The sequence below is a fragment of the Octopus bimaculoides genome, chromosome 2, assembly GCF_001194135.2.
Source record: "Octopus bimaculoides isolate UCB-OBI-ISO-001 chromosome 2, ASM119413v2, whole genome shotgun sequence".
NCBI classification, from domain to species: Eukaryota; Metazoa; Mollusca; class Cephalopoda; order Octopoda; family Octopodidae; genus Octopus; species Octopus bimaculoides.
In genome coordinates this window covers 122850026-122862388 of record NC_068982.1, presented here as the reverse complement: position 1 = coordinate 122862388, position 12363 = coordinate 122850026, and the positions used below count along the sequence as shown (strand labels likewise).

The window sequence follows — 12363 nt, the reverse complement described above, 5'->3', positions numbered from 1 at the left end:
ATATATATATATATATATATATAATCCTATCATTATGATATGATATGTATATTATATAATTATATTTCAATAGAATTTAGTTGTCCAATACCATAGGTTTTGTGCAAATATATTTGCAGATAATCTGGGTTTGAATATTTGGATAGCAACTCTAGTATTTTAACAAGAAAAAGTCACCAATCTAAACTCTGACTGAATAACTGTGAATATGTTCACATGAAACCTATGGAATGGGCTGCTGAATTCTGTTAAAAAAAAATTATTTATTCCCCTAAGCAGTATTGAGAACTCATTCCTCCAGTTCATTGCTAACATAATGTGTATAACTGTTGATCAATTAATCATTCTATCTATCTCTCTATACATGTATACATATAATTGAAACAGGAGGGAAGAAAGATATATTTGTTTTTAAAGCAATACTGGAATCAAACCTTACACATGTATACACACACACATGTATGTATTCATGCATGTTTATGTGTGAATTAATAAAATACTAACTATATGAATAAAAAACTAACTATATGAATTGTATACATACTAATATTTGCTTATATCTTTGTTTTATTTTTGGTGAAATAAATTTATCTTAATTTATACTGCAAAGAAATTTTTGAAAATATTTTTGAAAAGTTAAAATTATAAACCTGTATTTTTTTGAAAGAAAAGATGCCAGAAAATTTAAAGATCAACAAGTATATACATTTGAAAAGACAAGATAAATACTAGTATTTATATGTGAAATGTAAACAGACTACTATGCGTATTTGCTAAAAGGTAGTGTAAATATATTTAATAAAATCTCATCATAATGCCATTTCTACAACACAAACAAGTTGTGAATAAGTAATGTTGTAAACATTGATTTTAAAAAATAGGATCAGCTTGTCTATAAACAGATTAAAGTTAAACTTTACATGTGTGCGTGTTTATTTCAATGGCTATTCACACAATGATAAATGTGGCCATTACATCCCACAAAATAGTGAATTAGAAGTGAAGAAACTATTGTAAATTACAAAATATTTTTCTTTACTTAACAGAAATGACAAAATTTAAAAATCAAAAAGAAATAATAAATTTCAAAGCAATTTCAACACAATCTCATATTTATGAAGAGATATAACTACTATTGGTTAAGAGAGATGATTGACACCTTTCACTTAGAATATGTTTTCCATAGCCTGATAGAATAAAAAAATAAAAAAATTATGTCCTTATCCTATGAAATCTTACTACAGTAAAGGAAGGCCTGGAAGGGTTTAACAGATATTATTGCTAGATATGTAGTGCAAGCCAATCCAATATTAATGATAATAATAATAATAATAATAATTCCTTCTAGTTTTGGTACAAGGCCAACAATTTTGAGGGGAAGGGTTTATTCAATACCATTGCCCCAGTGCTTGACTGGTACTTTATTTTATTGACCTCAAAAGTATGAAAAACAAAGTTGGCCTTGGTAGGATTTGAACTCAGAATGTAAAGAGCCAGAACAAATACTACAAAGCATTTTTTCTGAAGCTCAAATGGTTCTACCAACCCACCATCCTATATGATGATGATGATGATGATGACGATGATAATAATAATAATGGTTTCTGATTTAGGCACCAGGCCAAAAATGTTAAGGGGAGGGAGCTAGTTGATTGCATCGACCCCAATACTTGACTGGTACTTTATTGTATCAACCCTGAAAGGATGAGAGACAAAGTTGACCTCAAGTGAAATTTGAACTCAGAACATGAAAAGTTGGAACAAATACTACAAGGCATATTTTTCTGATGTTCTAATGACTCTGCCAATTCACCACCCAATATGATGATGATAATAGTGACAATAATGATAGTAGTAGCAGATGTAATATTAATGGTTTCAAATTTTGGCATAAAGCCAGCAATTTTAGAGGGAGAGGTTGGTTGGTTACATCGAACCCAGTACTTGACTGGTACTTTATTTTATCGAACCCCCCCCACCCTAAAGGATGAAAGGCAAAGTTGACCTGGTGGGATTTGAACTCAGAATGTAAAGAGCTGCAAGAAATGCCATCAAGCATTTTGTTCAATGCACTAACAATTCTGCCAGCTCACCACCTTAGATATAATAATAATATTAGTATTAACAGTAATAATAATGAAAATTTTTAAAATCATCATCATCATAAAAAGAGAACTATAATTTTGAAATCAGATAATAAAGGAAATAAAAAACAAAAAGAACTTTATAGCATATTAATAAACATGGGTTATATCAAATGCAAAAACAAACTAAAAAAAAAACCCAAAAGACAAACTATTTCAAGCAACCAGAATGATTAATCAGCAACAAGAATCAAAATAGATATACGTTTCTTTAAAATAGATGTTTTTTTCATAATTATTTGCAAAGTAAAACAATTTTTTCCCGTAGCAGTACTAGTCTCTTTCATTCAAAATACTTTTGAAACAAAATACATTTACAGTTAAAATTAAATAACAATACTAAAAGAAAATTGAATTTTAAATGCATAAATTATCTTTAAATAATTAAAACTAAATTGTTTAAAAAAATAATAGTTTAAATATATATTCTTTTAAAATTTCTAATTTTTAGATTGGAAGTTTCTTTTTAGTTTTTTTGTTCTTTTTACTTTTGTATACATTTGTTTCTTCTTCTACACTGTCATCCAGCTCAGACCCATCAAAATAGATGCAAAGTGCTGCTTGCGCTTGGTTTTTCTCATCATCCTTGAGTAATGCTGAGTTTTCATTGGTGTTTATTGAATCTGATGAGTCACACCGAGTGACCATGTAAGTTTGACTGGTCGCTGGGCTCACATTAGTGGACTGGTGATGGTGGTGTTCATAATGGTGGCGTACAGGGCTACCTGAGGGAGAGCGAGATCGGACAATGCGTGCACCCTGGCGTGCAATGCGACCTCTGGCAGTACCTGCGGGAGCATGGATATCAGCAGAGGGGTCATCATGGGATTTTGACCTCTGGATATAGCGCTGTTTACGCCGGGGCTGCTGTGAAAAAGGGGAAATAGAAAAAAGAAAGGAAAAAACAAAGAAAATAACAATAAGGATTAAGCAAAGGAAATATTTATGGCCAAAAAATAAAAAAAGGAAAAGAAACACAAATTCACAGACAAAAAAAAAAAAGAGAGAAGGAAAGTAATTTCAAACCAACAACATCAATAACAACAACAACAATCAATAAACAACAAATTAAGAGAAATCTGCAACCCAAGCAGTCTGTAAATAGTTTAGTTCATTAAATTCAATGATAAGACATGAGACAGTCTCAACACTTGGCCAATCTAAAGAAACAAAAATTTTGATTTATTTGATAAATGTTGATAGATTACTATCAATCTGTCTACAACATGCAACCTCAGGAAAATAACACTATTAAAAAAATTCATCATTCTCCACAATATACACAGAGAAACACATAGACATACATATATATTTATATATGACTATTTCATGAGTTAACAGTGCTTTCGGTTTCAATGTTATATTATAAGTCTTAGTAATAGTGGGTTTATAATAAGCAATATCTTCATACAGACTTAAAGAAGATATGTTCAGTTTCACTGATGAAACCCCATCACAGTGTGAACATAGTCAGGTTGATCCTGCTTTTGCTGTTCATGTAGGTATTGTAGATAGAGAGGTATTTACACCTGTCTACATGTGCAGTACTGAATACAAATCAACAGGTATATTCTGTTGTACAACACACACACACATACATGTATGTATATATATGTGTGTGTGTATATAAAGGTGTATAATATTTAAATGTTTAAATGTAAATGCATAGATATTTATGCATATATGTATATGTATATGTGTGTGTGGGTATGTATATATATATATATATATATATATATATATATATATATATATATATATGAGAGTGGAATAAAACAAGAAAGTCTAAATTATCTTAGCGATGATTTATGATGTTACTATAGAGAATAATTAAACTAACTCTCCTGCTTTACACCACTTTCAAATATAAACTCTGTAAATTGTTCAGTTGTATATAGTACCAAAAGAATATTGAAGGACAAATAATATTTAACTGTCAATTGAAATATGGATAAAAAATGATTTACATGGAATTCTAAACATCCCATTCAAAATAGCAATTCTACAATACACACATACACAAATATATATACATACATACATACATACCATATAAACATACATATATATAAATGTATACAAATATATATATATATATATGCACGCATACATGTTTATATATATATATATATATATATAGCAAAAAAGAAAATGGAGGGGATACAAAAACATCAGCCAGTATATACATACATTATATATATATATATATATATATATATATATATATATGGTGTTACCCATCATATGACAGGTAATTTGAAGTATACTTTTGCCCACCATGGGTAATATCAGGAATTATGATATACATATAATACAGATAATTTAACTTTGAGCAAATTTCTTGGTGCATATACAAAATGATGAAACCAATTTTTAAAAGAAAAATATTTATTACCTTAAAATCAAATAAGACAAAACAAATTTCCCATAACTACTGTCATTTAATCCCTATACTCCTCTGCCTGACACCAAGCCTAGTATGTGCACGCATTCTGTACCTCTTACATTAACTCTCTCTTTTACTCTTTCTGTTCGTTACTCTATATGATGTAAAGCATATCGAGGATATCAACCAATCAATATTTATATTGGCTTTCTCTCTCTCACACACCCATCCACCCACACACACACGTGCTGGTGGTATTTTTGTCCTTCTTTGGACTTTTCTGTTTTCCTTTCTGATGGAGACCTATGTTTGAAATGTCAAAAACTCTCTTCTTACCAAGTATCAAACTAATACATTCCATGTGCATGTCCTCTTGTCTTGTTTGTCATTTTTAATGTTTGTTTATTTGATTTGACTACACACACACACGTATGTATGTATATACACACTCACATATACATACACACATACAATAAGGAAAGTACATCTATTTATACTCCCAAATACAGAAAGATATATATAACAATGAGTAAAGGAGTAAAAGAGGAATCTCTACAAGTTTGGATTGTTAGAAATAGCAATCAAATCTTCTTCATAACTCACCCTACAATCTCTGAAAAACACATCTGATAATGTAGTTATAGAAATAGGACAGTCATAGTTGAAATGGCTTTAATCAAAGGTTTGCTTGATCAGCATTCACACAGAACTAAATAATAGCGACAATATCAACACGTACAATTTATATAATCAGTAAAATGCATGTCATGTATATATATATTTATCATCTTCATCATCGTTTAATGTCTGCCTTCCATATATGCGTGTGTGTGTGTGTGTGTGTCTGTCTGTACTGAGTATATCCATTTTCATGTATGGAGTGGTTTTTGTAGGAAGAATTGCTTTTTAATAGCTAGTTGGAGATAGTTCCAATTGCCTACTGAATTGTGAAGTAGAGTTGGAATCTGTTAAAAGCAAGACAATATGAAACAAACAGAGAAGTATGGTCTTTGTATCTAGTCAATGAAAAGCACTTTACTCTCTTAGCTATCATGTCTCAACTAAACAGAGACACACATAGATGTACATACATGCATGATTTTATATCTAAGGATGTAGAAATTGATTATCTTTTTTTATTTTATTCAATTAAAGTTTCGTATGTTATAATTTTAGCATTTTAAACAACAGTGGATCTACAGGATGTTCTTTGTATAACCCACATTGTATTAGTAATTGTGTGCTCTCTGTTTCACATTCTCTCCCCAGTGCTGCCTGACTGGCTCCTATGCTGATGGCACGTAAAAAGCGCCATTTGAGTGTGGTCAATGCCAGTACCACCTGACTGACCCTTGTGCCAATGGCATGTAAAAAGTGGTTAGTGTTAGGAAGAGCATCAAGCCATAGAAACTTTGCCAGATCAGATTGGCGCCTGGTGCAGCCTTCTGGCTTGCCAGCCCTCAGTCAAACCGTCCAACCCATGCCAACATGGAAAGCAGACGTTAAACGACGACGACGATGATGATGATCTATGATTAAATGATTTTGAAATCATTTAATATGCATGTTTTAAGTTTGCATAATATATAATAGGAAATGCTTCCATTATGTAAACCTTCCTCAGTTAAAGCATTTTGAAATGTGGGTTGATTTCATTATAACAACTAATATGATGCAATATCACTACAAACTAGCTGGTCTTGACTCCACTCACGCATATACTCTATCAATGATTTGGAGTTGTTTGTTATATTTGACTCAAGTCTAAAATTCTAGTAACATGCATTGCTTCTTAGCATAATACGAAATATATATACACACATGCAAACACACACACATAAATACATGTACATATATACAGAGAGAGGGAGAGAGAGAGAGAGAATGAGAGAGAGTCACAGTAACATATATACAAAGTAAATAATACACAATATATCTGGTAGATCTATTATTTTTTAAAACACCATAACTACAACATAAATTAAGACCTTAATTGGATAAAGAAACAAATTTCTTATTCCTGTTTAACAAAGATCAAATGTCACTTTAAAAGATGGAGTAACAAAAAGGAATGAAATGAAAACAACTCCTTTATGAAAGATAAATACTGAACTTGCACCAGCATTAATTTTTTTTCATTGTTATTCTTTTCTCAGATTAATAGAATGATTTACTGTAGCATATGCATCTATAGAACTCATTCTACTTTTACTACAGCTTATACATCAATAGACATAGACATGGTTGTGTGGTTAAGAAGTTTGCTTCCCAGCCACATTTTTCATGTTCAATGCCACTACTTGGTATCTTGAGCGAGTGTCTTCTACTACAGCCTTGGCTTGACAAAAGCCTTTTAGTGAACTTTGGCAGCTGAAACTGTTTAGAAACCCATCTTCTTCTGTGTGTGTGCATGCACATGCACATGTGCAAGTCTTTGCATTGATATTCTTGGCCTGCAGTGATGCGTATTTATATCACATAGCTCAGTGGTTTAGAGTGCAAAGACCAGTGGGATAAAGTACCTTACTTGAATTATATTGAGTTGGCATCAGGAAGGGCATCTGGTCGTAGAGTATGGCCAAAAAGAGGCTTGTCCAATCCATGCTAATAATGGTGGATGGCATTGGATCTCTGTATTTAGTCTTCCTTGAATACCGTCTTTACAATGCTACCTTTGACTCTCATCATAAAGTCTGTATAACGAAGATTGCACCAGATGTGTTGAGATCCAATATACATCATCCTTCTGTACTGCTACCCATCACTTCCTCTCCCTCTTTCATTACTCTCTCTTACCATAATCCATCTCAGCTGCCATCCATCACTCACTATCTCTTGTTTACCAAAAATATGTAGGTACCATTACTGCCTCTCTTCCATTATTCTTTCTATAAGCCTTTTACTCTAAATGCTTTGTTTCTCTCATTATACTCTCATTTCTTTCACCTTCTCAGCCTAGTTCATCTTATGTCAATGTATAACAGTGAGGACTGTTAAGTCTTGCAGAATACAAGGCAACCTCACCAGAGCTAACGTCACAAAGAAAAAAAGAAATGAATGGATGAATGTATATAAGTGAGAGTGTATGTCTGTATATAATCCATACTAGCATAGACAAGTGTATGTAAAATGATGAGAGGGACAGGTCTTAGATTTTCTGTGCTCAAGAAGATCCACCCATATTGATGAAAGTGAGGCCCTAAAAATATTATATTAATTTCTATACACACACTGTGTCCTGCAATCTGTACCCAATCTGTTCCCTTCAAGCCTTCCTCATCTCTTGTCTTCCTCACACCCAATCCTCCTCTTTTCTAACAATAGTGCTATTCAGCAGCTGTAGCCATTTGAGAGCAGAATATACACATATTTTATCCTCCTTTCTGTAACCAGTTACCTCTCCCTCTCACTGGAACCACTTCCTTTAAAAATCCATCCTTTATTATCAATATCAACTTTTCCAACTTTATTTTAAATTGATTGTCCTTTTCTGTGCCTCCAGTTATCTCTCTCTCTCCTTTGAGATACATCTTAGAATTGTCATTATCTTATTTAACACAATCTCTTATCTGCTACTATTCTCATCGCCCTATCATATCTGCTGTTGTGCCTCCCACTCACTATGCATCTCTCTTTCTTTTCCCCTCACTCTCCCATCCCACACAGCATTTCTATGCTTTCTGATCTACCTACAGGTTTATTATATTGCTGTTCTCGTCCCCCCACACTGTCACTTATCACCTCCACCTCCCTGAGTCACTCCTATTCTTTTACCTACCTGCCATACTTATGTGGCACAATTCCACCCTTGATCCACTCACTACATTCATCTTTACATCCATGTCTAACCATCTATCACTCTCCTCTCACACCTTAATGAACTTATCCACCCACCTTTCTTAATTCTTTGTATTCTCTACTATACTCACTTTCTTGTATCTTGAGAGTATGCTCTGACACCTTATCTCTATAACCAATATCTTCTTTCTAGCAATTCCTACCCACCCTTATATAATGTAGGGTAGCTACATATCTCTTCTTGTTCCTCCAGTATTCTTTAGCCTCTCAACAACTGACATAAAGCTACCTCACGCTTTACTACAACCCACTCAGTTGAGGGGTCCTTTTCTTTGTCATGTAAGTTACTTGGTGATATCATGAAAAAGCACTCAGCATATTCCATAAAGTGGGTGGTATTAGGAAGGGCATTCAACCATTGAAACCATGCCAAAACAAACTTTAGCTTTTTGGATCTTGTCAAACCATCCAATCTAGCAAGTGTAGAAGACAGATGTTAAACGATGATGATGATGATGATATATATATATATATGTATAGCATGTGTGTAAAGAGTAAAGGAAAATTTAAAGTTATATAAAAGCTATCTTAAGTCTAGAAGTTCTTGTCATAATATTTCAATTAACTCTTTACTGACACATAGAATTGGTTATGTTATGTCATATGAATTAAGAAGTATATAATATCTAGCATCCAGCAACATTCAGCACAAATACCTTAATTATTTGAAGGGGTATAAAAGAATAGAATAGAAACATAAAGAGAATGGAGAAGGAATGTTTGCACATATGAAATTTAAATGTATAAAGCACTGGATTTACAATTCATGAGTTAAAACTTGGTTTTTTAACATTCTTGAACCAATAGATTTATAGATTTATCTAATGTGTCATGGGTCAAGGCATTGTGATGTGGTTGAGAAATTAGCTTTACAGCCATGCAGTTTTCAAATCAGTCTCACTGCACAATACTTTGGGTAATGTCATCTATTATAACCTTGGGTTGACAAATGAAGAGATGGCAAATAGATTGCTGTATCAACCAAAATTACCTAGTTGTATCAAACCAGGTCAAATCTTGTAGGTGGGCTTAGATATTTGATAAAAAATTCCTAAAATTGATTAAAACCCTTGAAGATACCTCAGTATTGAATCAGTTGTTGTCATCATCATCGTTTAACATCCTTTTCCATACTGGCATGGGTTGGATGGTTTGACAGGAACTGGCATGCCAGAGGACTGTGCCAAGTTCTACTGTCTGCTTTGGCATGGTTTCTATGGCTGGATGCCTTTCTTGACACCAATCAGTAAAGAATAAAATATATAAAACATGTTTTATATATTTTATTATTTACTTCTTTTCTCTAAGTGATCAGAGTAGTAGTAAATTAATGAACAGAACATCTCATTTCTACTTCTTTTTTTTTTTGACAATTAAGGTTTGGTTGTTAATGATTATTTTGTGGCTTTTGGTATTATTATAATGGGAAAATTATAAAATATTCTGAATATGTAGCATTTAAAAATTTTCTCTTGATTATATAATTTTTATAATCAGTTATTTTATTGTTTAACTAATAAAGATGTATGATGCTGGAGCCTGGTGTTGCCATCCGGTTTCACCAGTCCTCAGTCAAATCGTCCAACCCATGCTAGCATGGAAAGCGGACGTTAAACGATGATGATGATGATGATGATGATGATATAATTTTAAAATTTTATGTCCATATAAATATAATAAATGAAGTAAAAAAAAAAGGCAAAATAGAGAGGAAAAATTAACTTCTTGAAAAATGCTGATTCAAAAATTTAGGAGAAACGAAGTGATAGGCAAACAAAATTTGTTAGTATTAACTCACAGAGGATTTACAAGCTACAAAGCTACATAAAGTTTACTTTTGGATACATGTTTTCACGCATACAACTATTTTATGAAACATTACATTGAAAGAGACAAGATCATTCAGATCCAATATTTCAATCATAAATAGCACCTTCTCTGAAATCAAAATCTGGCAGAAGTAAGCCTTTATCAACATTTTAATGTAGAAAATGAGAGTATATTCTAAAAAGGTTGACTCCCCTAGCCCTTTTCTTTTCTAAGGCACTCACAAAACAGTGAGGGTTTGTGCTTGGAGTTTTTTTCCATAACATGGTAATTAACCCATAAGTTAATTACCATGTTACAGGTGCTACTACTCTAGGCCAGAGAAGACCTGGGAACAATAGTGGTTCCACATTCCTCAAAATTTCTCTTTCACACCCTTCTGGCAACTCCCGGTTAGGTGGAGCTCTCCAGATCTGTAAGGCAATTCACCTAGGAGAAGGCCACTCCAATGTAAAACCTGCAGCTTGCTGGTCACCACAGTCTCTTGCTGAGTCACTGTGGTCAGACTTTCAAATGTAAGGAGTGGGATCAGACTGCACAGTCTGACTCTCATTTTAAAACCACTAAATGCAGACAGGAAGAAAAGATCTGCAGTGATGGAGAAGTAACAAAAATAACAGGTACTGGATGGTACAGATAGTTACAGCCTCTGTATATCTGTATATAGGCAGCCTCTTCTTTCCTCATGGTCTTCAGACACAAACAACTGGCATCAGTATTCTAAGGCGAATGCATAGTTTCCATAATCTCTTTAGAGACGATACTAAAAGCAGATTTTTGGAAGAGTTATGGTAAGCTTCATTCAGTAATAAATAACTACAGTAATGAATTATCTAAGTAAGATGTTCATATGATTTTAATTGGAAACAGATTTGTATGTATAAAATTTTCTGCACTTTTGTCAATATCTGAACTGTGCAAAGGAAAACACTAAACATTATTTAAAAATAAACAATCATCAAATCTGGTAATATTTAGTTCCTTTCTAGATCTGAGAGAGAGAGAGAGAGAGGGAGAGAGAGAGAGAGGGAGAGGGAGAGAGAGAGAGAGAGAGAGAGAGAATTGAAGGGATTTAGAATTCTGAATAATTTCCTCAGCACATCATTCCATAGAAAGTAAAATTGGTAGGATAATTTGTTGCAGAGTATAATACAGTATATTATATATACTGTTTGTATATATAATATACAAACTAATAACATCTCAAAGAAAACATAATACAGATACAGTTATTCAGGATGAACAACAGGGTATACTAGTTCATGCAGATCAGATAAGTAATGGACATAAATATAATAAATAAATACAGAATCCATCCCTCAAGTTTTGAATGATATGTTAAATTGTTAATAATGATTGTGATTTGACAACTGATACAGGAACAAACACTTTTCAAATAATTCTCGAATAACAAAAGGAATTACACCAATTTGCTTTTGGGAGATATGATGTCATTTCTATGCTAATGTTATTGCATGCATTTTGCAGTTTTTACATGATTAGATCTATTTAAGGTGGCTACTAGTTTCATACAACAGGTTTGGCCATCAGATGAATAGCACTTCTGAACATATAGAATCACATGTGACCATGATTGTATTTGGATAAATGCTGTAGGTTACAACATAAATGAAACTACATAAATGAAATCTTTTTTTCTCTCTCTTTCACTCTAAAAGTGTTCAGTTTTTCTGTTTCTAGTTGAAGAGCTCCTCAAATACATCATTCATTTATTCAGTTGGAAAACAACAACAAACACTATGTAGCCATTGAAGATATTGGCCAGTCTAAAGAATAATGTTCTTTGATAGGAAGCTACAGTATAATGCTGCAAGGCGGAAAACATTAATATAAAGAAACCTATGAAGCATTACAAGGAATTCTTATTAGACGGTGTGTATGGTTACAATAAAAGCTTATGTGAGAGGCAATGACAGTTAGATGAAAAGAAATTAAACTATTATAGTTATATGATGCTGAAGCAGTAAAAGTAATGAAAAACTGTTTTAAAATTACTAAATCAATAGAGATTTAAGGTATTTAAAAATAGTTTAAAGTCAACTGTTGATTACAACAGCTTATAAATAACCTGATATATTTTAAAATAAATACAAGGGGAAAATATATTTTGATATATATATATATATA

General features: G+C 32.5%; 1 protein-coding gene across 3 annotated transcripts in view; it reads right to left on the bottom strand.

The window, feature by feature from the left end:
• Positions 1-30: 30 nt before the first annotated feature.
• LOC106882437 (protein unc-80 homolog) overlaps positions 31-12363 on the bottom strand; it is a 286116-nt gene continuing 273783 nt past the window's right edge. For all 3 annotated transcript variants that reach the window (XM_052965566.1, XM_052965567.1, XM_052965568.1), the window contains one exon: positions 31-3011. In XM_052965566.1, coding sequence (XP_052821526.1) covers positions 2592-3011 — 420 coding nt within the window. In that variant the 3' untranslated portion in view covers positions 31-2591. The remainder of the gene's footprint in view (positions 3012-12363) is intronic.